Source organism: Phascolarctos cinereus, unplaced genomic scaffold (genome assembly GCF_003287225.1).
Source record: "Phascolarctos cinereus isolate Bilbo 61053 unplaced genomic scaffold, phaCin_HiC Scaffold_5;HRSCAF=322, whole genome shotgun sequence".
In the NCBI taxonomy this organism is placed as follows: Eukaryota; Metazoa; Chordata; class Mammalia; order Diprotodontia; family Phascolarctidae; genus Phascolarctos; species Phascolarctos cinereus.
This window is the reverse complement of record NW_027555958.1, coordinates 469,702,577-469,728,299: the sequence shown is the minus strand read 5'-3', so window position 1 is coordinate 469,728,299 and position 25,723 is coordinate 469,702,577. Positions and strand designations below refer to the sequence as shown.

General features: G+C 46.4%; 1 protein-coding gene and 1 long non-coding RNA gene across 3 annotated transcripts; one reads left to right on the top strand and one right to left on the bottom strand.

The window, feature by feature from the left end:
* The first annotated feature begins 1,192 nt into the window (after window positions 1-1,192).
* Window positions 1,193-24,652, top strand: RPE65 (retinoid isomerohydrolase RPE65). Its single transcript, XM_020993154.2, has 14 exons — window positions 1,193-1,896; window positions 4,448-4,530; window positions 9,790-9,940; window positions 12,778-12,885; window positions 12,979-13,120; window positions 15,273-15,420; window positions 16,429-16,510; window positions 16,723-16,855; window positions 16,940-17,079; window positions 18,720-18,849; window positions 21,268-21,382; window positions 22,494-22,588; window positions 22,693-22,804; window positions 24,131-24,652. The coding sequence occupies exons 1-14, from the start codon at window positions 1,886-1,888 to the stop codon at window positions 24,280-24,282; spliced, it is 1,602 nt and encodes a 533-aa protein (XP_020848813.1). The 5' UTR covers window positions 1,193-1,885; the 3' UTR covers window positions 24,283-24,652.
* LOC110212970 (uncharacterized) lies at window positions 4,863-19,606 on the bottom strand. 2 transcript variants are annotated; one of them, XR_002325820.2, is made up of 3 exons: window positions 19,453-19,606; window positions 15,450-15,597; window positions 4,863-5,173 (listed from the first exon to the last, which is right to left on the bottom strand). It is a non-coding gene; the product is annotated as an uncharacterized LOC110212970 (long non-coding RNA). The 2 variants fall into 2 exon arrangements; XR_002325821.2 differs by lacking the exon at window positions 4,863-5,173 and adding an exon at window positions 13,433-14,842.
* Window positions 24,653-25,723: the final 1,071 nt, after the last annotated feature.

Here is a 25,723-nt window from a genome sequence, read left to right as displayed (position 1 = left end):
AATTAATTTACTTATTTGGTGCCATGCCAAACTACTAAAAAAAAAATTAGAGAACTAGAAAAAATAAAATCCATCTGGAAGAACAGAAAGGTTGAGGCTATCAAGAAAATCAATGAAAAAAAAACCAAGAAAACAGAAAGTGGTCTAGCTATACCAGACCTCAAGCTGTACTACAAAGCAATAGTCATCAAACAATCTGGTACTGGCTAAGATAGCAGTGCATCAGTGCAAGAGATTAGGTATGCAATACACAGCCATAAATAACCAGAAGACTCTAGTGTTTAATAAAACCAAAGACCCTAGTTTGAGGGGTAAGAACTCACTGTGTAACAAAAATTGCTGAGAAAATTGGAAAGCAGTTTACAGAAACTAAGTATAGACCAATATCTCTTACCATATACCAAGATAAGATCAAAATGGGTGTATGATTTAGACATAAAGGGTCTAAATAAGCAAATAAGACATGCAAATCAGGAGAGCAAGGAGTAGTTTACCTGTCAGATCTTTGGATGAGGGAAAAAATATGGCCAAATAAGAGAAAGGATCCTGAGAAGTGAAATGGATCATTTTGATTATAAGAAATAAAATTTTTGCACAAACAAAATCAATGCAGCTAAAAGTGAGAGAAAACCAGGAACCTGAGAAAAAAATTGTCAACTTTTTTTTTTATAAAGGTCTCACTTCTCAAATACTTAAGAAACTAAGCCAAATAAGAGCCATTCCCTGACTGGTGAATGATCAAATGATGTGAACAGCAAAATTTTTAAAAAGCTTTCAGTAGTCATATGAAATGCTATCCAAAAAATCACTAATAATGAAATGTGTATTAAAACTAGTCTCAGGCACTGACTCACACCTATCAGATTGGCTAAGATGACAGAAAAGGAAAATGACAAATGCTGGAGGGGATGTAGGAAAGTATGTACAGTAATGTATTGCTGGCGGAGCTGTGCACTTGTCCAACCATTTGGAACAAAGGGCTGCAGAAATGTGCATAAGCCCTACAATTCTGCTATTAGACCTACACCCCAAGGAAATCAAAGAAAAAGGAAAAGGACCTACATGCACCAAAATGTAGCAGCTCTTTTTTTTTTTCTTTGAATGGCAAAGAATTGGAAACTGAAGGGATACTCATTAATTGAGGAATGGCTGAACAAGTTGTGCTATATGATTCTTACAGAATACTATTATGCTTTAAGAAATGATGAAAGGGGTAGTTTCAGAGAAACCTGGAAAGAGTTATGCTATCTACCTTCAGAATGCTTAGGCAGAAGAACAGACTTGGAAAGGACATGATAGCTGCCTTTAAATACTATTTAAACATGCGATGTAGTTTTCCTATAGAGATTAGAGTGATTCTGGATGTTGGCGAAGGTGAAGCTGGATTCTGTGCAGAAGGAGGGGACGGGGACAGACCCGATCCAGGATACAGCTGGTCAGTGGCCCTGCTCTGCGGCAGGCAGGGCCTAGAACCTGGTGCCAGGCCCTGAACCCTGACCACGCCATGGGCAGAGCCCAGGAGGCGGAGGTGGCAGCTGGTGCCAGTGAAATCACTGTCCCTGCAATGGGGCGCCTCGGCCTGCCCCACTCCCACCCTCCTTTCTTTGTCATCCACCCCTCCCTGGGAAGGATTGAGGTCTCTGGAATATGGTCAAGGATCCCTGCCATGGGAACAGCAGAACTTAAGAACTCGAGAGCATTAGGAGGACTTGAGGGGTGAAAGCAGCCTCTGTTCACCCTCCTCCCATGACTGGCTGAGGGGTTTTCTCCAAAGCTCTCCCTCTTTTCAGAAGGACTTAACAGCTACATAAATACTGCAGCCTGAACCCTGGCATCTTCACTGAGCTCCTGCCGCCGCCCTACTTGGTCCACCCATCTGGAGAACATGTCTAGTCGGTAAGTAACTGCCGGAGGCTGCATTCTCACCTCTGGAGTGGGAGATGGGGCTGGAAGTTGGGCAGCAGCATTCTGAGGGAGGGCAGCAGTGCTCTCTTGTTCAGGGGTCTTTTCAGGGATTCTGTTGTGAAGGTGCAAGGGCTTATGTGCATCCTAGGACAAGCAAAAGACAAGGAAGCGCCTTCCCTGCCAGTCAGGGAATGCAGCCGGGCCCGGTGAGGAGGCTGACGGGGGCAAGGGAGGAGAGGATCAGTCTGCTGGGCTTTTCCATTAAAAATAAATTCCTGAATCAAGAAGGGGCCTTGACTGCAGCAGCTTCTGCAGCTTCTGCTGCTGCCACCACGTCTTCCATAATATAGATGGCGAGGATGAGCCTGGTAACAGGGTAAAATCATTGGTTCTCGAGTCAGAGAACCTGGGTTCAAACGTGACCTCTGGTGCTGTGTGACCCTGGCCAGGTCTCTTAGTCTCTGGGCCTGTCCTGAGGCTCCTTCCAGCTCTAGGTCTATGACCCTTACAATAAAAGATGACAGCCTTATAAGGCTTTGAGATGCACGGACATTATTTAAATTGATTCTCACAACAACCTGGTGAAGTAGATGGTACAAACAGATATAAATATATAGATATAGAAAGGCTACTAGGTGGTGCCATAGTGCATAAAGCACTGGGCCTGGAGTCAGGAAGACTCATCTTCCTAAGTCCAAATCTGGCCTCAGGCACTTAGCTGTGTGACCCTGGGGAAGTCACTTAACCCTGTGTGCCTCAGTTTCCTCATCTGTAAAATGATCGAGAGAGGGAAATGGCAAACCATTCCAGTATCTCTGCCAAGAAAAATAGGGTCACAAAGAGTTGGACATGACTGCAAAAAGACTAAACAACTACACACACACACACACACACACACACACACACACACACACATGCACACATGTGTATATGTAGATATACACATGTGTACACACATATACATACATACCCATGTGTGTATAAGTATAAATAAACATACATGTACATAACCTACACAGAGCTAGATGGCAAAGTGGACAGAATGCTGGCCTAAAGTCAGGAAGACCTGAATTCAAAACTTGCCTCACTTACTTATTGGCTTTGTAACCCTAGGCAAGTTACATGACTTCCGTCTGCCTCATTTTCCTCACCTGTAAAATGGGTGTAATAATAGCATTTCCTCCCAGGGTGGTAGTGAGAACCAAATGAGGCAATATTCTTCAAGCTCTGTGCAAACTTTGAAACAGTCTATACATGTTAGCTTTTCATTGTTATGATTATACGGTGGTATTGCCCCGTCACAGATAGGAAACTCAAGATTTAGAGAGGGCATTGACTTGGTGCTCACAGGCCACGCTTAACGGCCCAAGTTATGAAGCGGAGGAGAGGAGGCAGTGTAAAAGTAGCCATTCCTCCTGCTGCCTTCATGCTTCTGGGAGAGCCTCAGGGAGGCAGGCCAGGGACCTGGGGGGAATGTGATAGTGGAAAGAGCAGTGAACCTGGAGGCAAGAGACGTGATTTCAAGACCCACTTGTGCCTTTACTAGCTCGGTGACCTTGGCACCAGCCACTTGACCTCTTGGATCCTAACGTCATCATCTTGAGTTGAAAAGGGCCTGGGAGGTTGTCCACACCTAGGGGTTTCAGGCCCATAACCTCCTGAGTTGGCAGAACCAGTTTTAAAGGTAACTGGAAAATAAAATAAAATAAATTTACAAAAATACAACATAGATAATTTATGGTTTTCCAAGTGAAGATACAGCTGCAGGGTCAGTTTCTATTTGAATCTGACACCACTGATCTAGGCCAACCTTGCCATTTTACAGACGGGGAAACTGTACTCTAAAGTGGGGAAGTGACTGGCCCAAGGTCACACAGGTGTAAGGGGGAGAGGACGTATTTGCGTCTAGGTCCTCTGACTCAACCCAGTCTTCTTTCCATTCAGTGACATTTAAGAGGTGCATCCAGCCAGAGCAAGGGTTCTTAAGCTGAGGTCCAACTCCCAGGGATCCATGGGTAGATCTCTCTGAACTTGGATGGGAAAAAAAGAGCTTTGTTTTCACTGGCCTCTAGCTGACACTGAACACTTCCTTTAATTCTTTAAAAACATGGTTGTGAGAAAGGGTCCCTAGGCGTCCCCAGACTGACTGCCCAGAAGGGAACTGTACTTGCAGGTCATGCAGTCCAATCTCCTCGTTCAACAGAGGAGGAAACTGAGTCCTCAGGAAGCGATGTGAGTCAAGTTGTGAGTTATTATGGCCACGGTCACATAGAAGAATTTCTAAGACCATTTCTGTTGGCACCAAAGGAGCATTTCTGTTTTTCCAAGCGATTAATAGATCAGTGACTCACTCACCTGAACGCTGACCATTCTCCTTCCCAGAGCAGGAGGTTTCCCAGCCTGACCTCGTGGGGATGATAAAACCTTGGCATATGGGAGAGGGTGGGCTCCCCAACCCCTCCCCTGCCCAGGTCTGGCTTTTTTGTCTGGGTTTTCTTTGGGAAGCAGCATTGGCTTTTCTCTGACTCTTGACCCATTTCAGAGTGGAGCATCCAGCTGGAGGATACAGGAAGCTTTTTGAAACCGTGGAAGAGCTGTCTTCACCGCTCCCAGCTCATGTCCGAGGTGTGTGCCCCCCCACTGTCCCCACTGACTGGCATGGCTCCCAGATGCCAAGGCATGCAGGAAGGAATAAAGGAACCTGGGCATGTTAGGAGGGGCACATTGTATCTGACCTGGCTACTCTTTCTCAGTCTAGAAAATGAAGAAGAGAACAGTTGTCCTTGAAGTGATCTCAAGGGGACATCATAATGGGATTAACAAAGAGTCTCTGGGACCTAGCGCATCACAGTTCTGGAGGGAACTTAAAGGTCATCCAAAACAACCCTATCTTTTTACAAAAGAGTAAACTGAGGCCAGGGGAGGTAAGGCGCTGTGCCCAAAATCATGCAAGATAGTGAAATGGATAACTATAGATTTTTATCATCATTAAGCCCAATGTCCATCTGAAGAGTATGGAATTAACACACGAGACGTTAGATGGAATTTCAGATGTCAGTTGGTGGGCCCTGGATGTAGTGGGAGATGGGGCCTTGTAGGGCTGTGGGAGAAGCTGCGGCAGCCATCAGGAGGTCCCCAAAGAACTACTCTAGTTCCAATCCAGCCTCATACACTTAGCAGCTGAGTGGTCCCAGGCACTTAACCTCTTCAGCCTCAGCCTCCTGATGGGCAAAGTGAGGCAGATCAGCACAGCACCTCTGCTGCAGCACTGGTGAGAAAATCAAATGAGGTAACAGATGTAAAACGCTGCGTAAATGTTAGCTGCTGTTGTAATTGTTGTTACTGCCTCGGCTCCCACTTTGTATCTTTGTGACACTGGCCAAGTCATTCACCTCCCATGGACTTGATTATCTTTATATGTGAAATATAAAATGGCAATAAAAATGCCATTTCACAAATGAGTCTGGAAAATGGGTTGTATTTGTAGTTAGAGTTCAAATCCTGGCTTCTCTGTGGCCTTGGACAAACCCATAACCTCCCTGGACCTCTGCAGCCTCATGTGAAAGAGAAGGGCTGGGGTGGGCAGGCGGGTTCCTTCCATCTCTCCATCTGGGAGACCTGTCTGGAGAATCCTGGGATCCTTGCCCAGCCCCCTTTCAGGGCTGTGGTGGAGACCAGCTGAATCTGTGTCTATGGAAACCCCAGGCAAATAGCAGGGCACTCTGCAAAGGTCCCAGCAGGCCCAGTCCACAGAGAAGTTGAGGCTCTCCTTTACCTGCGTGGCCCTAACAGAGCCCCGGGGAAGCACTGTCTTCATAAGAAACAAGGACCTCACCTCTTCCCCACCCCGCATTTAACTGGAACCAAAGGACATAATCCTTGTTTTCAGATTCAAATTTGTGAGAATTACATGAATTTTACCCCCACCCAAAGGGTACCAGCCACAACAGCTGCCATTGAGAGAGCCAGAGACCTGAGTTCAAATACCATGTTAGCCCCTGGCTTACTAACTCTGCGTGTGACCCTGGGCAAGTCATTTCTTTTTTTAACATCTTTTTTTTTAGTTTTTTTTAATAATTTTGAATTTTCTCCCTAATTACACATCAAAACAACTTTAACATCTGGGTTTTTAAGTTTTGAATTCCAAATTCTGTCCCTCCCTCCCTTACCCACTTCCTGAGATGGTAAGCAGTCTGATATAGGTTACACATGTGTAGTCATGTAAAACATTTCCATAGTAGTCATTTTGTGCAAGAAGACTCAAACAAACTAACAAAGGAAAGAAGGAAGGAAGGAAGGAAGGAAGGAAGGAAGGAAGGAAGGAAGGAAGGAAAGAAGGAAGGAAGGAAGGAAGGAAGGAAGGAAGGAAGGAAGGAAGGAAGGAAGGAAGGAAGGAAGGAAGGAAGGAAGGAAGGAAAGGAAAAAAGAGGTCAATCTGTATTAAGTCAATATCAATTTTTTCTCTGGAGGCAGATAGCATGTTTCATTCTGAGTCCTTTGAGACTGTGTTAGATCATTGTGTTGCCAAGAATAGTTGTCATTCACAGCTCTTCATCATACAAAATTGTTACTGTGTACAATATTCTTCTGGTTCTGCTCACTTCACTTAGCATCACTTCATGTAAGTCTTTCCAGGTTTTTCTGAAATCATCCTTGTCATTTTTTTTTCTTTTTGGTGAGGCAATCAGGGTTAAGTGACTTGCCCAGGGTCACACAGCTGGTAAGTGTCATGTGTCTGAGGCTAGATTTGAACTTAGGTCCTCCTGACTCCAAGGATGGAGCGCTATCCACTGCACCACCTAGCAGCACCATTCTTGTCATTTCCTGTAGCACAGTAATCTTCCATCAAATCACAGACCACAACTTGTTCAGCCATTTCCCAGTTGGTGGGCATCGCTCAATTTCCAATTCTACGCCACCACAGAAAGAGTTGCTACAAATATTTTTGTACAGTAGGTCTTTCTCCCCCTCCCCTGCCACATTTTTTTCCCTTTTTTTCCTTTTATCTCTTTGGGATGCAGACCTAGCAGTGCTATTGCTAGATCAAAGAATGTGCACAGTTTTATAGCCCTTTGGTCATAGTTCCAAACTGCTTTCCAGAATGGTTAGGTCAGTTCACTCCTCTACCAACAGGGCATTAGTGTCCCAGTTTTTCCACATCACCTCCAACATTTGTCATTTTCCTTTTTTGTCATATTAACCAATCTAATGGGTGTGATGTGGTATCTCAAAGTTGTTTCAATTTGCATTTCTCTAATCAATAATGATTTAGAGCATTTTTCCTATATGGCCATAGATAGCTTTGATTTCTTTGTCTGAAAACTGCCTGTTCATATCCTTTGACCATTTATTAATTGGGGAATGACTTGTATTCTTATAAATTTGACTCAACTATCTATAGATTTGATAAATGAGGCCTTCATCAGAGATGCTTGCTACAAATTCCCCCCCCCAATTTTCTGCTTTCCTTCTAATTTTGGTTGCATTGGTTTTGTTTGTATAAAACCTTTTCAATTTTATACAGTCAAAATTATCTTTTTTACATTTCGTAATGTTCTTTATATCTTGTTTTGTCCCAAATTCTTCCCTCATCCATAGACCGGACCACGCTCTCCTACTTTGCTTAGGGCATCACCATTTATGTGTAAATCCTGCACTCATTTTGACCTTCTCTCGGTATGCGGTATTAGATGTTAGCCTATACTTAGTGTCTTCCATACTGGTTTTCGGTTTTCCCGCAGTATCTGTCTAACAATGAGTTTTTGCCCCCAAAGCCTGGATCCTTGGGTTTGTCATATGCGAGATTACTGTGGTCATTTACTGTAATGTACTGTGTACCTAATCTGTTCCTCTGATCCACACTCTAGCTCCAAATTGTTTTGATCATTACCGCTTTATGACGTCTGAGATCTGATACAGCTGGACCACTTTCCTTCACATTTTTTCATTGATTCCCTTGATACTCTTGTTCTTTTGTTCTTTCTGATGAATTTTATTATTTTTTCTAGCTCTATAAAATAATTTTTTTGGAATTTTGATTGGTATGGCATTGAACAAATAGGTTAATTTAGGCAAAATCATCATTTTTATTATATTGGCTTGGCCTACCCATAAGCAATTAATATTTTTCCCGTTGTTTAGCTCTGACTTTATTTGTGTGAAAAAGTGTTTTCTTGCTGTGTTCATATAGTTCCTGGGTTTGTCTTGGCACTGGGCACAATGACTCTGGGCAAGTCATTTCATCTGAGTCTCAATTTCCTCAGCTGCCCAATGGGATAGAGTACCTTCTGGGAGGAGGCAGAACCATACTTTAGACTTGTATCTCAGTAGGGAACCATTAGTGAGAAAATTAATGCTATCAACGCAAGGCAACACCTGCTCTGCAGATGAAAACCTTTAACAGCTGCCTGGGTCCCATAGCCAGTTATATGTGAGAGGCAGGGCTTGAACCCAGGTCTGCCTGAGTATTAGGTCATCACTCTATCTACTGCCCTCATCCTCTTCTGGAAGGAAAACCTGATGGAGGTAGTCACTGCACCTTATGATATGATTGTCTTGGGGCTGAAATAAGGTAAGGCACATAGAGGGTTTTGCAAGCCTTGAAGAGCTGATAAAAAGGGGATCTGGGTTTGAATCCTACCTCTGACATTTGCTGCCTTGGACAAGCCAAAGGAAGTTCCTTAGGCCTCAGTTTCCTCATCTGTCAAATGAAGGGCTTGGATTGGACAGGCCTCTGAGGTCCTATCCAATTCTATTTTACAATCCAGTTCTTTGTCCTTCCCAGAGGTGGGGTCTACGCTCACCTTTGAAATGTCTGAGGTATCAGAGGCCATAAGCAGATCCACATCTCCCCACGGCCCTGCATTGCCCGTTGTCTGGAGGGTAGATGCACGCCCTAACTGAGGGATGCACAGACTGCCCTCTCCCTTTGCCCAGACTGCCATAGGAGCGCGCCCTGAGGTGCCACATAAAACATCTCCCCATTTTTTGATCATGTCTTATTTTCAGTGCTTGCCAGTCTCACTCTCAAATTTGAAGTACCCCCTAAAAGTGGACAGAGTGATAGAATCTCAAGAGACAAGTGGAGTCGGGCTGAGTACATTGGCTTATGCAGGGCACCACTCACTACCTCAGCCGTCTCTCCCTCTTTCCTTCTGCCATTTTATCCATCCCTTTCACCAGTCCCTCACTTGTCTTCCTGTGCATAGAGATTCAGGGCAAGTCAATACGAACACGAGCAATGCTAGCTATGTGCCTGCAGCTACTAACATTTAGGAGGCCTTTCCTGCTGGCCTTTGCACAAAGCCCAGCAAAGAACCCGAGGCATCCAAAGCCCGGCTGGGTGGCTCCGATACCTCTTTCCCTCACGGGATCACCTTGTGGAGCATGTTCATAGACGCTTCTTCATCACTACTAAGCGAGAGGCTCATGTCAGACAGCCTCAGGAGTCACTTCCAGCTCCTGTCTTCTGTTATTCTGTGACCCCAGGTCCACCGCTCTGCAGCTGCCTCGTGCTTGAGCGCCCTCCTTGTCACCGAGCCAGTTACGGTCAAGAAAGGGTCCCGAGCCCACTTCTGTGGATCCCTTCCAGGACGCTGTGTACCTCTCCCTTAGAGCCACTGATGGGCAGTCCTTCTTCAGGGCTCTGCCTTTAGGCGCCACCATCCTAGCCCCAAGGTTTTGGCAGGTCAATCAACCAATGATCAATAAATGTTTATTAAGTGCCTACTGTGTGCCGGGCACTATGCTAAGCTTTGGGGATGCCAAAAAGAGGCAAAAGACAGTCTGCCCTGGAGGAGCTCACAGCCTAGTCTAAAAGAGGCGTGGCCGGCCTTGACTTGAGCAGGGACTCAACAGGTTTTCTCTTCTCTCCCTTCCTCATAGGCAGAATCCCACCGTGGCTCACTGGCAGCCTCCTTCGATGTGGGCCTGGTCTGTTTGAAGTTGGAAGTGAGCCGTTTTACCATCTATTTGATGGCCAAGCCCTTCTGCATAAGTTTGACTTTAAGGAAGGCCGGGTCACGTATCATAGAAGGTAAGTGAGTGTGGAGGGTCACAGGCAGAGGGGAGGGGCCTGGGCCTGGAGTCAGGAAGGAAGCCCTGGGTTCAAATCCAGCCTCAGACACCTACTAGCTGTGTGACCATGGCCAAGTCACTTCACTCTGCCTGCCTCTGTTTCCTCAATGATAAAATAGGGATAATAATAGTGCCTACCTCATGCAGTTATAATAAGGATCAAATGAGATAAAACTGCAAAGACAGCACATAGTAGGTGCCATATAAATGCTTATTCCCTTCCTTTCCTTTCATAGATTTGGAACCTGAAGTAACTTTAGAGGCCATAGAGGTGTACAGAGAGCAAACAGAGAGCCTGGGAATGTAAGCGACACAGAAGGCAAGAAGGCTCCCACAGGGTCGTTCACATCCTCGAGAAAAGCCCCCAAAAAAGTTTTGAGAGAGAAAGAGAGAGAGACACAGAGAGAGAGAGACAGAGACAGAGACAGACAGACAGACAGACAGAGACAGAGAGAGAGAGACAGAGACAGAGACAGAGAGAGAGAGACAGAGAGAGAAAGACAAAGACAGACAGAGACAGAGAGACAGACAGAGACAGAGAGAGACAGAGAGAGACAAAGACAGACAGAGACAGAGACAGACAGACAGAGACAGAGAGAGACAGAGACAGACAGACAGAGAGACAAAGACAGACAGAGACAGAGACAGAGAGACAGAGACAGAGAGACAGAGACAGAGAGACAGAGAGAGAGACAGAGAGACAGAGAGAGAGACAGAGACAGACAGACAGAGAGAGAGAGAGAGAGAGAGGGAGAATTGGAGACTGCCTACGCACTGAAGGGAAAGAACAAATGAAGCGATTCCTTGGTTTAAAGAGAAGGAAAGGAAGGGAAGAAGGTCCCTGACACGGTGGGCGGGTCCCTGGGAGTGGATGGAAAGGAAGGCAGGACAAGGGGCGCTGATGGGCCAGGATTCGGGGTCGCTCCCCGTCACAGAGGGGAGGAGAAGCACAGATGAGATCAGGAGTATGGAGGCACCGAGGGATCGTCCAGGCTGCCTCTTCCTTCCCATCCCCAGGGCCCCAGGGTGTGACCCAGGGTTAAAGACTCCAGTTCAATTCCAATAAGCTTTGATGAGCTCCTGCCATAAGTTGTGTTGGACATTAGGGATATGAGACAAAATTCAGACAGCCCCTGTCCTCAAGAAGCTTACGTTCTAGTGAAGGAAAACAAGATGTTCATGTGTTCGGAGGGCGATCGGGGTCCCCCCCACAACTGCTGCACTGGGGCACACATGAAAAGACCCCTGCCCTGTTGGAGGAGTGCAATACCTAAGCAGGTAAACATGTACATGATAACTTAAGGAGAGGGACCATTACCAACCAAGGAGATCAGGAAGGACTTCCCACAGGAAATGGCTCGTCATCTGGGCTATGAAGGAAGCCACAGATTATACAAGGCAAAGGAAGAGAAAGTACCTTCCAGTAACTGGGGTCTGCCTGTGCAAAGGTCTGGAAGTGGGAGAAGTATGTGTAGGGTGGGGCAAGGGAGGGGCAGCCAATAGAAGCATTTGGCTGAATCATAGAGTCACATAGAGTAAGCCTGGGGATGGTTTAGAGCCAGACTCTTCAAGGATTTCATATGGGAAGATGAGAAATGAGTGTTTTATCCTAGAAGCTAGACAACGGGAAGGCAATGAAGGGCCTCCAGCAGGAAGTGGTGGGGTCAGCTTTACACTTTAGGAACATTCTTTCACCAGATCCCTGGGGAGGATGGGCTGAAGGGGAGCCCAGTGAGGAGGCTGATTCAGTGCTGCAGGTGCAGGAAGTGAAGACCTGAGCTAAGATAGCAGTCATGGGAACAGAAAGAAGGGACAGACACGAGAGAAGCCATGAAAGGCAGAGCCACCAAGACTTAGAGACTGATTGGCTCCGGATGGTGAGACAGAGAGCAGTTGGGGATGAGGCCTGGGTGACCTGAAGAACAGTGACACCCTCCACAGAAAAGGGACTTTGGGGGAACTTTTTAGGAAGATAAGTTCTGTTTGGGATTCGTCAAGTTTGAGACCATTGTGGGACATGCCCACCTAAGCAATCATAATAAACCTGCCATTTTCACAGCTCTTTAAATTTTGCAGTACACTTTATACATGTTGTCTCAAGCCTCACAACAGCTCTCTGAGAAATAGGCATGACTAAGATCTCCATTTTACAACTGAGGAAACTGAGGTTAGGAGGGGTTACGTGATTTGCCCAGGGACCTATAGATAATTAATGACCGCGGTGGGATTTGGACACAGATCTTTCTGATTCCAAGTCTAGTTTTCTGTCCAGCATGACTCAATTGCTCTCCATAGCATCCCCATCTAGCACGGTGGGCATGACCCTGCCACCAAGGGTGACCTTGGGTAAATCTCTTTACCTCTGTGCACCTCAGTGTCCTGATTGGTAAAACGAGGAGATCGGAGGAGAGGATCTTCACGGCCCACTGCATCTCTAAATCCAGTATTCTATGACATTGCCCATGTGACCTTGGACCGGATGCAAGCCCTTTGGGTCTCAGTTTCCCATCTGGTCTTCAAGGTCCTGTCCAGCTCTAAAGCTTGGCTCTCCTGGCCTCCACTGACAAGGGGCTCACTCCTTTGGAAGGCCGCCCTTCCATTGCGAGTCAGTGGCCACAGCTAAGGAGCAATCCTTCAGGAGGCGGTGGCCCAGGTCTGGGAGAAGCCATTGGCTCTATGCGTGCTGGGTCTAATTTCAGGTGCTGGTCCTCATTGACATGAGGCCTCTCAGGGCCGTGCGGGGACCCCCCACGTCCGTCCGTGCGTTTCAGGAGGTGCCTCCCTACCCTTCTCTAGGTTCATCCGCACGGACGCCTATGTAAGAGCCATGACGGAGAAGAGGATCGTCCTGACGGAATTCGGCACGTGTGCCTTCCCTGATCCGTGCAAAAACATCTTCTCCAGGTGACCCGGACAGCGCGTGCGCCTCTTCTTTTCCTGCTTTGCTGCTCCCGCTCAAGGGAGAGCGCAGGACTCATCCTGCACTTACTTCGGCAGGTTTTTTTCTTACTTTCGAGGAGTGGAGGTCACGGACAACGCCCTTGTTAACATCTACCCAGTGGGCGAAGATTACTACGCGTGCACGGAGACGAACTTCATAACCAAAATCAACCCGGAGACCCTGGAGACAATTAAGCAGGTACGACTCTGCTTGCGCTGAATTCGTTTTTGTTTCTAGGCTATGATTTCATCTTCATGGACAGCTCCCAGTGGGGAAATTCCTTCTGCTCATGCAGATTGGCAGCTTATACATAGTTTATAAAGTTGCAGAGATGGCTAGGCCACCCAGAGCTTGAAAGAACTGCCCCAAGGTACCTCAGCAAGTGTGGTTCAGAGGCAGGATTTAAATTCAGGTCTTCCTGACTGTACGTAACCAGCCCTCTATTTACTATGTAACAATGCTCTGGGGAAAATGGATAGTTCAATAGTAAATATGCAAATCCATTAAAAATGACTTCAAAAAAGGAAAGATTTAATTCTTTACAGGATCCTAAAAAATACAAGCTTTCTTGTAAATAGGATGGAATTAGGGAATCTCTCCTGGGCTCAGGTGAGGCTGTATTCGTTGACACCAGGCCATGCAAGCTTCCTTGTTCTAACCAACAGCATTACATAGGACCTAATCATAGGATTAGAAATGGGAAGACCCTCAGAGGCCATCTAGTTCAAACACCCTTATTTTAGAAATGATAAAACTAAGGCAGAGAAAATGTAAGTGACATGTGTAAGGTCACATAGGTGCTAAGCATAAGTGATTGGATTTGAACCCAATGTCCATATTTGACCATAGAACTTAGAACTTAGAATTCAGAATGAAAGGGGCAGTTCTGACAGTCTAACAGTTCGTTAATTAAATGGGTCCAGCCAGTGTACTGTGCTAGGAAGACAGTCTTAGACAGATTCCATCAATAAGGCAGGATTACATATTGAATAGTAATTATGTGATCCTCACAGAAACCCTGTGGTATATGAACAACTATTTTGTTTCCAGTTCTTTGCTTTCATGGAAAATACTGCTGGGACTGTTTTGATATAAATGAGACCCTTTTGTACCTTTGACCTCCTTGGTCAAAGTGTCTCTGGGTCCAAGGGTAAGGCCATTTTGTCACTAGTTTTATTTTAATTCCAAATTGCTTTCCAAAATGTTTGGGGCAATTAGCTCCACCCAACTGTATGGTAGCATTTCTGTCTTTCCACAGCACCTCCAACATTGACTCTTTCCATACTTTTTTCATTTTCCAATTTATTATTAGCCAAAAATCACCTCAGAAGTTTTTTATTTGTATTTTAACTATTGTTAGCAAATTTGAACAATCTTTCACATGAATATAAATAGTTTGTAATCCTTCTTTTGAGAACTATTTGTTCAGACTAGTTGACCAGTTCTCTATTGGGGTGGAGCTTATATGGTAAATATTTGCTTTAGTTCCCTGTATATCTTAGATATCAGACACTAATCAGAAATACTTGATGCTCAGGGGAAGGTTTCCTTTTTTATCTTAGTGGGGGTGATTGTCTTCACCCAAGAGTTTCAATTTCATGTAATCAAAAGGATCTATTGGGGGGGGGGGGACTGTTCCATGCCTTCTCCCCCTAGCCAGAATTGTGAAAGGAACCTGATCTTAATGTCTTCTCATTTTTTTTGTGGTGTGACTTTTTATATTCAGGTCACACCCATTTCGACCTTATTGTGCTATGTGGTGTATGTAATGTGTCAGTCTAAACCTAATTTTTGCCAAACTGCCTTCCAGTTTTCCCAAAAGATCTTCTCAGCTAGGGAATTCTTTCCTACATACTTTGTCTTCTCAGATTTCTCCTAATTCTGTGTTATTGGGTTCAGTTGTTTCTGGTTCTTGCTTATCTAGGACCAAAAGAAAACAGGATCATAATTTTAGACAAAGAGGGTCCCGGAGAGTCTGTTCTCCTCATTTTACACGTAAGGAAATTGAGGCCAAGAGCAATCCAGTGACTTGCCCAACACTACTTGGGTAATATGTATCAGAGGAAGGATTTGAACTCAGGCCCCCCACCTCTAAATATAATGCTCTCTCCATGGTACCAGGGGCTGCCTTTTGTACCAAACAGTACTGACAATTACTGCTTTCTAATATAATATGAAATCTAGATGGCTTATTCCCCTTCCGTTACACTTTTTTCCCCCTTTTCATTATTTCCCTTGAGGTTCTAGACCTCTTGTTCCTCCAGATCAATTCTGTTACTATTGTCAGGCTCCAGAAAGTAGAGTACGACTGGCATAGGCTTAGTAACCCAGGCCATTTCCTTTCCTCCAGGTTGATCTTTGCAACTATGTCTCAGTCAATGGTGCATCAGCTCACCCCCACATCGAAAATGATGGAACTGTCTATAACATCGGCAACTGCTTTGGAAAGAACTTTTCGATTGCTTATAACATTGTCCGGATTCCTCCCCTACAAGCAGGTACACCCACAAGCTCAATCCTTCCTTACCTAAACTTTCCCAGGTTGGAGAAATGAGTCAGGGCTGCAGGATGATGGAGCCTATTTCTGCTGTCTTGGGGCTGGGCCTGGGCACTTTTCAGAATCATCAGTCTCCTTTGATTCCCTGGAGGACTCATTGGCTTCACTGGAAATTTGTCTGTTAAATTGAAGTTTCAATTCAATTCAATCATGCTTTATTAAGGATTAACTAAGTGCTGGGGAACTGTGTTAGGCACTGGGCATACAAAGTAAAAAACAAAACAGTTCCTGCCCTCAAGAAGCTTACATTCTACTGCATACAAGGAGGTAAATATAGGGTAATACAAAGTAATTTCAGGAAAGGGAGATGCTAATCCTGGTGGGTTCTGGGAAGGCTGCCCATAGGAAGAGGCACCTGAGTAGGAATCCTATGAGGCAGAGCTGAAGACAATGAATATTTCCATACATGGTGGACCATCAGCACAGATAGAACAGTGTGTCTGGGGAACAGCTTTGGGGCCGGCCTGGCTGGACTAGAGAGTACATGGAGAGAAGTCATATGAATAAGACTGGAACAATCAGGGGGAGTCAGATTGGGGAGGGAGGGATTTAAGTGCCAGGCTACCTAAGGAGCCATTGAAAACTTTGGAGTGGGATGGAGGGAAGGGAGGAAGTCAAGTCAGATCCATATTTTAGGGATGTCAGCTTGGTGGTTGTGTGAGGAATGGGCTGGAGAAGGAAGAGCCTGTAGGCAGGGAAACCAACCAGAGGATGATTATGGTAGTTCCAATGGAGGCGAGCCCAGCTTTAAAGCTCAGAGAGAGAAGAAAACAGATGTGAGGAAAGTCAAGAGTAAATGTCTTAGCAAACAGCAAGTGGCTTTGGCCCAGATTAAGCACTGCAAAACAAGCTGAAAATGTACTTTTCTTGCACACATGGTTTTAAATTCCTGAAATGACTCCTTCACAAGAGATTCCACAATGGCCTTGTGAAAATGACTTTATTTTAGACAGAGAAGACCCAATAAACAAGTCTGAGGTGGTCGTCCAGTTTCCTTGCAGTGATCGGCTGAAGCCATCTTACGTCCACAGGTAACTCAGGAGCCCTCTTCCACATGCCAGGGGGAAAAGGAAGCAGTTTTAGGGTCTTTCCTGCCTTGGATCAAACCCAAATGCAGTATTTCCCTGTGGTCAATTCCATTTAAATGTATGCAACTTTGGGGGTCCTTCCTCCCTGAGTCAGCCCCATGACTGTGTTCAGTTCTGCCCATGTGCGGCAGCCCTCCCACTGTGTTTCTCCACAGTTTTGGGCTGACTCCGAATTACATCGTTTTTGTGGAAACGCCCGTCAAAATTAACCTCCTGAAGTTCCTCTCCTCCTGGACCCTCTGGGGAGCCAACTATATGGACTGCTTTGAGTCCAACGAAACCATGGGGGTAGGTGCCCACCTCACTAAGTCGAGCACTTTGGTGGGCGGGGTGTCCTGAGGGTACCTTCTGACTCTCTTCCCACTTTCCAAGGTGTGGCTTCATGTGGCTGATAAAAAACGAGGCAAATACCTCAATACCAAATACAGAACATCCTCCTTTAACCTCTTCCACCACATTAATACATATGAAGAGGGCAACTTCCTGATCGTGGACCTCTGCTGCTGGAAAGGGTATGGACAGAAAGACATGGGGTAGGGGTTGGGGGGGAGGGGGAGGTTGTCACCACACCTGGGTCCCACATCTGTCCAATGGGTCCTTGTGGAGTCTAGTTCACCTGGAAGCTTGGGATTCTCTCTCCAGAGCTGAAATATCCTCGTCTACCCCAGATACTCTCTCCCTGCAGTCCCTGAACTATTTATAAAGTATGTTTTGATAACTGTTTCAATATGATTGGGTCCTTTGGTAATCCTATGTACTTTATTTTATGCATTTAATAACACAATTCTGAGGAGGGCTCTATAGGCTTCCCCAGACTTTTACCAAAGGGGTCCAGGACACAAAATAGGTTAAGAACACTTGATCTCGCTCAACCCCCTCATTTTACAGATGAGGAAACTGAGGCCCAGTGTCTTGGGAATACCATAGGGTCATGGAGCTAGAAGGAACCTGAGGAGCCATCTCGTCTCACACTCTCATTTTACAGACCAGGGGACTGAGTTCCAGTGACCACATTCCCCTTCAAGTAACTTAACCTGGAGGTTAAGCAATTTTTCGAGTAGATAGAACTGTTTTCCTAGAGACATCCCCCTAAGGAGTCACGTCTGCAGCATGTACCCTAAGAGCCAAGAGTTAGCTAGGTTGGAGCAGCAAATAAAGTGCTGGGCACCTGATCTCACATCCTTCCTCACGAGGTGACCCATGGCAAGTGACTTAGCTGCTCCCAGACTCAATTTCTCTTCTGTTAAAAGGGGGTAATAATAGTATATGCCTTATAGATTGCTGTGAGGATTGAATGAGATAACCCACATAAAGAATTTTGCCAGCCTTCAAAGGCTATGGCATCATTGGCTAGTATAATTCCTAGGATGATTTGCTCTCCATTTTCTTCCCTGACAGCTCACTTTGGTGTATGGCAGTGAGGGGGAAGGGAGAAGGGCCATGACCTAGAAGTAGGGCTCAGACCTGGCAGGGGATTGCATACTTGTCATCCGAAAAGAAACCTAGCTAAATTTGGAGATGTTGGGCTCCAGGAGGCTGGCCACCAGAATTGTTTTAGCCATAGCAGCTCATAAAGACTTGGTATGAGGGCTTAGAGGAAATGAGAAGTGGGCTGTTCAAGGGGCATCATCCCCATGACCTTACACCAGCTCCAAATCGCAGAATATGGACCTCCCTCTGCATATTAGAGTCAGAGTTTGCAGCCTTGAGGCTATATGTGCCCTTCTAGATCCTTGGTTGAAGTCTTTTGACTGAGTCCAAGTTCTGCAGAGCAAATCCTTGTATTAAGGGCATTTGTTCTGTGAAGTTTGGATTCCACCAAAGGACCACACTTGAGGACCTAGAAGGCCATGTGTGGCCTCGAGGCCGAAGGTTCCCCACCCCTGCCTCAGAGGTGCCTGAAACTTCTCCAAAGGCAGTCAGCTGGTTCAGTGAGTCAAAAAGATTCGAGTTGCCCTTGTGCGCCTGGACAATTCTGCGCCCAGCCACATACCTCCTGTCAGACTCAGTTTTGAAAAGAGGATAAAACCAGCACCTGCTTCTCAGTGTGATTGTAAGGCTGGGGAAGAGACGCCTAGCACTTTGTGAAGCATAAAGCACCTCTCCTGTGTTTGCTGCTGTTCTGCTCACGCTGAAATTCTTCCCTTGACAGATTTGAGTTCGTTTATAATTACTTGTATTTAGCCAATTTACGGGAGAACTGGGAGGAGGTCAAAAGAAACGCCACGAAGGCTCCCCAGCCTGAAGTGCGGCGATACGTCCTTCCCTTGGCTATTAACAAGGTAATTTCACCGAAGCATCTCCAGGTGTGTCAGGTCCACACATTCTCGGTCTTGAGATAGCCAGCTGGCTTCCCTTCCCCATGGGGGCTGGGGGACTGGGATGGTCCTGGACTCTAAGGTTACAGGTGGAGACACAGTGGATGGAGGACAGAGCCCTGGGGCCTGGGAATCCAATCCTGCCTTGGAGGCTCAAGACCTGTATCTCCTTGGGCAATTCACTGGACTTAGGACTTACCTACTAAGTCCCTGGCCTTGGGGAAGCTTGTTCCCAGCTTTACTTTTGTCTGATCTTTGTTTTTATAACCACACACAGATATCCCATTGGGGAACAGCTTCCTGTCTATTCCAACAGAAGTCTTTTCATTTCTTTCTGCTGTTGTATTTGGTGCTAGCCAGGTCCATCCCCTTCCTGTTCCTTTTGTGAAGAAAGTGTTCATGAGGCCAAGGTGTGAGGCTTCCAGGGAGTCACTCTACAAACCTTTGGTATCTCTCATTCCCTACTCCTTAGCCGAATTTTCCACCGTCTCCATCACCTATTCCCACCTTTGCATTGTGGTAACCAAGTATCAAAGTATATTTTGGCTTAATTTGGAAATCACTCACCTGTGAAATCACAAAATCAGGAAGCAGCATTGAATTGGAAACAAGGCAGAGGTTGTTAGAATTACATTTCCTTTTAGGTTAGATTCCCTCAGTGTCTTCTCTCCATGAACCCAGAGTGGATAAATATAGACTTTTAGAAAGTACTTGAAACCAAGTTTCCTCAGCACCTTTGTCTCTGATGCAACTCTGATGTAATCCTAATTGTGCAATGGCAAGTGATTTCCCAAAGTTTCCAATGGCCCTACCAACCAGATGTAGCCCTATGGTTAGATATTCCAGGAAAAGAAAAAGAAGAGAATGAGCCGTTTGCCAAGAGGTCTCGTGGAACAAAGGTCACAGTATTACCAATCTGACTGCAAAATGCCCCTCAAGTGAATTCTAGGGTTTATACTCACATGAGCAAGTTACTGGGTCGACAGGTCATATATACGGTACATTCATTGGGCGCTTCATAGTTTACAGACTACGTAAGTGATCTCATTTGAACTTCAAAACAACCCTCTGAGGTAGGAACTTCCCAGCTCATCTTTCCCCATTTTTCCCATGATCAAGCTGAGGCCCAGGAGAGTAGAGCGACAGCTGGTGTACAGGGGATTGAGCACTGGAGTCTTGGGAGAGGTGTTCAGATCCTGTCCGAGACACTTACTGGCTATGTGACCCTGGCCAAGTCACTTAAGTCTTTGAGACTCAGTTTCCTCAGCTGTAAAATGAGGGGGTTGGACTTGGCCTCTAAGGTCCCTTCTAGTTTTAAATCTTTCTTCTGTGCTCATGTGACATGCTGCTGGTCACGCAGGTAAGAAATGTCAGAGACAGGATTTAAACCCAGGTCTTTTTATCTCCAAATCCAGCACCTTAGTGTTCTATCTCTGCCTTTCTCTTTTCATCTCTGTCTCTCTCCCCACACAGAAACACATACGGATTCATACATGTATACAAATATATAGCTACATACATGTATATGTATCTATATGTGTATACATACAATACATACATATGTATAATACAGTACAAATACATATGCATAGTTATAGTTCTCTCAAATATATTCTGGATCTAGTGGCCAAGAAAATTCTTATGGAACCTACTGTTATAATAAGACCTCTCTCTAGCATCCTAGGCTTTGGGGAGCTTAGGGGGGCTTTTGAAGCAGCTAAGTGGCCTAATGCAGTGTTGGCTTTGGAATCAGGAAGACCCGAGTTTGAAACCTCCCTCAGATGCTTAATGACTGTGTGACTGTGGACAAGTCATTTTACCTCTGTCTGCCTGAGTTTCTGCATCTGAAAAATGGGAATACTGACAGCCCCCCCCCCTCCCAGGATTGTTGTGAGGATCAAATGGGCCAATATTTGTGAAACGCTTTGCAAGCCTTAATGTGCTTGGAGAAATGCTGGCTCCTATTTTGAGACTACTTAGTCCAACCCCACCATCTTCCCTTCTCACGCCTCCTGTGACAGTGTTTTCACCACCACACCTTAGGTAGCCTCGATGCTTCATGGTAGAGCAGAAAGATCACTCACTTGAGAATCAGCATCCCTGAGTTCCAATCCTGCTTTGGGCACTCTCCAGATCTGTGACCAAGGACAGGGCACAAATATCTCAGAGCCTCAATTTCCTCATCAGTAAAATGCTGATCATGACATATATGCTCCACTCTCCCTACCAGAGCTGTTATGAGGCTAACACCTAGCAAACCCTAGGAATGAATGTTATCATCACAGCTCCAGCGTGTCTGTATAGGGAGGCAGAGAAGCCAAGCCAGACCCACCTCGCCATTTTGCTTTTCTTCTTTCAGTGGTTTTGTTGTCTTTCTCCTAGGCTGACACAGGCAAGAATCTGATCAGTCTGCCCAACACCACAGCTGCTGCCATTCTCTGCAGTGATGAGACCATCTGGCTGGAGCCGGAGGTCCTCTTCTCTGGGCCCCGCCAAGGTGAGGACAGGAGTCATGCAGGAGACCCCTGGGAGCTCCGTCTCCACTAACTCTTACCTCTATAAACACTTACTCTGTGCTCGACACTGTGCCAGACATGGGAGACCTTTCCTGCCCTCAGACGGCTTTCAGTCTCCAGGTCACTCCCCTGAGATGTGTCCAGCTTGTTCACATCTCATTCAGGTCAAGTCTTGACCATCTGCCAACTATTGGACTTTGGCTAAGCCTTCTCGTCTCTCTAGCCTCTCAGTTTCATCTGCAAAATTAGCATCACTCTCAAACTTCCTTATGAAAAAGGTGCCTTAGGAATGCGAGTCACTGCTGTACTAGGAAGACAGGCCACAGAAGCCGTTTGGTACAAACCCCTCATTTTACAAATGAAAACATTTCAGGCTCAGCTCACACAGGTAGCAAGCTTTAGGTCCAGCGTTAGAACGAGAGCCCTCTGACCCCAAGCAGGGCTCCTTCCGCAGGACCAATCACATATTTCGCCTGTACTTCTCTGAAAAGAGTTATAGCTCTGGAATTGGGTCACCTGAGTTTGAATCTCAGCTCTGCCCCAGACCATCCTAGTGACATTGGGAAGGTCATTTCACCTCTATGGGCGTCACTTCCCCACCTGCAGAATGAGGGGGTTGGGGTCATCATTGCATTGTTGGCACAGGAGGTAACTTTCTACTGTGGGGCACTTTCTTGGGCTTATTCCCCTCCCCCCAAAGTCTAAGGAATTGGAATTTTCTCAGTCCTCTTTATTTAAGTGATTACCTTATTTACTCCTGGGAAAAGAGGGGAAAATTACAATTCTAAATCTAGTTGCAAATTCTCATTTGGTTTACCCTTTTATTATGAAGCCCAAATTCTGCACAGAATTCAACTTCTCAGGCATAGTGAGGCCATTTCTAAAGCCAGCCTTGAGCCCCGCCCCCAGGTAGTGACTGCCCCCTCACACTTTCTGGCAGCATCCCATTAAAATGGAATCTCTCCCAGGACAGAGCCTGGCTGGCCTTCCTCTCTTTGTATCCTCACCGCATAGCACAGTGCCTGGCACATGGCGAGTGATTAAGAAAGGCTTTTTCATTATTTGCCCTCATTTTATCCTTTTTTTTTTCAGCTTTCGAGTTTCCCCAAATCAATTACCAGAAGTACGGTGGGAAGCCCTACATGTATGCATATGGACTTGGACTGAATCATTTTGTTCCCGACAGGGTAATGGGTGGTGCTAATGCTGGGGAAGCCCTTAGACAGCTCTTTTATTTAAGGAAAACCAAGCTTGTTCATGGGTGTGTTTCTCCTCTTCTCTGATTGTGCAGCTCTGTAAGCTGAATGTCAAAACTAAAGAAATGTGGCTGTGGCAAGAACCAGACTCCTATCCGTCCGAGCCCATCTTCGTGTCCCACCCGGACGCCCAGGAAGAAGATGACGGTAATGAAGACAGGAAACGTCCCTGGCCGTTGTGCCCTTCCTGTGATCTCGTTTTCAGGTCAACAGCTAAGGGAGCTTGTCACTCTTCCCTTTGTGGGCAGAATAACTCTTACCGTTCCAGGCACAAGGGTGGTTCTCCAGCTGGGGGAAGGGTCCATTTTAGGAAGGACATTGGAGAGCAGGCCTGGGTTGGACTAACTGGTCGCTTCCCACTTCTCCGCATTTGCACAGACTGTGCCCCACGCCTGAAATGCGTGACTAAGTTTTTTGGCTCTGGGGTTCTCAGAGGCCTTTCACCAAAATCATGGACGGACAGTGATTAGTGACCACAAAGGAAGGAGCTGTGCCAAAAAGGACCCCGGGCCTCAAGCCACAGACCACTTCCACCAGTGTGGGATGCCATGGAGTCCTTTGCTACCCGGACCCATGGTTGGGCTCCATAGCAGTAATTGCGAGCCCTACTAGAGAGCACCACAGGGCACAGAACAATGGGCCTGGAATCAGGAAGACATGAGTTCAAATCCAGCCTCAGTCACCTAATCTCTGCCTCAGTTTCCTGCCTGTAAAATGGACATAATCATAGCACCCACCTTCTAGGATCAAACGAGATAATGTAAGAAGCTTAGCACAGTGCTTGGAACATAGTAGGCGCTAAATAAATGTTTATTATTATTTAAACCCTACTTTAGCAACTCACTAGCTGTGTGAGCATGGGCAAGTCATTTTACGTTCTTTTGCCTCAGTTCCTCATCTATAAAATGGGGTTAATAAAAACACATTTCTCCAGCAAATTTTAAGGATCAGATGAGATAATGTAGATAAGGAATAGTAATAGCTAATGCCCTGAAATTTGCAAATACTGCACAACACAACAACCCTGGGAGATAGGTACTATTACCTCCATTTCACAGTTGAAGAAACAGGTCACACAAATAAAAAGTATCTAGGGCTGAATTTGAACTCAGGTCTTCCTGATTCCAGGCCTGGCTTTCACTTGTAATTTCATTAGTATAGGTGCCTCCTAGGTAAGGAAACTCTCTCCCCCAGCATAAATCAGCACCTTCTTGCACCTTACAATGTCAGACCATTGCCCAGAGCACTGAAAGGTAATCAGGGTCAGAAGAATGGTCAGCCTGGGGGCAGGAGGGGGAGGGGGAGACCTTTTCCTGCACCCTGGAGGTGCCTGCCCCCCCGGTGGCACAGTCACCGAGTGTCAGAGGCAGGACTAGGCCTCTTTCGGCAGTTCCCTCGCAACTAGGCAGAGAGATCACGATCTGTAAGCTCAGCCCTAACCGACCCTCTCTGCTGTTTGCCTCTGCTTGCCAGGAGTGGTTCTGAGTGTGGTGGTGAGCCCCGGGGTGGGGCAGAAGCCAGCTTACCTCCTGGTCCTCAACGCCAGGGACATGACCGAAGTCGCTCGGGCCGAAGTGGAAATCAACATCCCTGTCACCTTCCATGGGCTGTTCAAAAAATCCTGACCCTGGGTCATTCTTCACTATCCTCAGGACCCCCGGCTACCTGACCTAGTCATCCCCATGGGCCAAGCCCAGTGACCCAGCCTAGAGGTCCCCATGGGCTGGGCCCATCCTCCCTTCTGCTCCCATAGTCCCTCCTAGCTGAGCCGAGGGCACCTGACTTGGTCTTCCCCACAAGCTCCCAGAGTGGCCCAAAGCTTTCCAGACAATGTCGGGAGTCTCATATCATGCTGGGTGCTTCATTGCCCTCAAAAAGACCACCCTGGGGATCCCAGAGAAGACCCCTGTGGACGACTGTATTGGGCACACTTAGGTGGTACGAGTGTGGACGTCATTAAAATGATTCCAGGTACAAAGGTGTACATTCAGCAAAGCTCGGTGTTTGCACTCCTTTTTGTCGACCTGAGATCCATGCTCTGGGGGCCACTGATTTGTGTGTAGTTTTGATGATGAGTCCCAGAGCCCCAGTGGGGGAGTTGGTGCGATATAGTGAAGAGAGCTCAGGATTTAGTCTTGGTCCTGGATTCAAGTCCTTCCTCTGCCACTGTCACATGTGTGACTTTGGGCAAGTCACTCTGCTTTGGGCCTCCATTTCCATATTTGTAAATATGAGGGGGTTGAATGAGCTGGCATCTTGGGTCCCTACCTTCTCTGATCTACGACTCTAAGATGGCCAATCTTTCCTGGATTCACTCTGGCTAAGAGATAGCATGGGGGAGTGGAAAAAGCTTGGGTCTGAATGATGGAATTAAGAAACACTGATTAAATGCTTTCTATGTGTCATATGTTTGGGATACAACTGGAAGTGTGAGACAGGCCCTTCTCCCAAGGAGCTACCACTCTAATGCAGGAGACACACCCACGGGAGTGTCCAGCTGCAGGGCGGGAGGCAATGTTTGGAGGTGGGGGGGTGTCCAGTAACAGGAAGAATGGCAGGGCCCAGCTGTCCTTTAGGTGCACCTCTAGGGTCAACGTGAGGCCCAGGAGTCCAGAGGACATTCACACCAGAAAACCGTGGCAGCAAGATGGTGGAGTTATGAGCTCACTCAGCACCTCACTGAAACGGAGCCAAAATGTTATTTTATTCCTACGACCTGCCAGTAAAAAAGGCTTCCTTGGCCTGGCAGCAGAGGTCCCAGCCGAGGAGGCCTTTGCACTAAAGTACCACCACCACCTCCGCCATCTTGAAGAGGAATTAAGGGGTCTGGGTTCAAATCCCAGGTCCTACTGACACCTGAATGACCGAGGACAAATCATTGCCATCTCAGGACTTTAGCTTCCTCCTCTGTAAAATTGAGGGTTGGATTCAACAGTCTGTAAGCTTTCCTATTCCAAATCTAGATCTCGTGATCAGCTGACCTTTGTGACCTGGGGCAGGTGATTTTCCCTCTTTTCCTCTGATAATGTTTGGCTACTAAGGTTCCTTCATGCATCCAATGAGAGA

Bases quoted from the DNA above. Each gene is read 5' to 3' on its own strand.
- RPE65 (XM_020993154.2), top strand. The intron at 9,941-12,777 runs GTAAGTGAGTGT...ACCCTTCTCTAG, and splicing joins CGGGTCACGTATCATAGAAG to GTTCATCCGCACGGACGCCT. The intron at 15,421-16,428 runs GTACACCCACAA...ACTTTATTTTAG, and splicing joins GATTCCTCCCCTACAAGCAG to ACAGAGAAGACCCAATAAAC.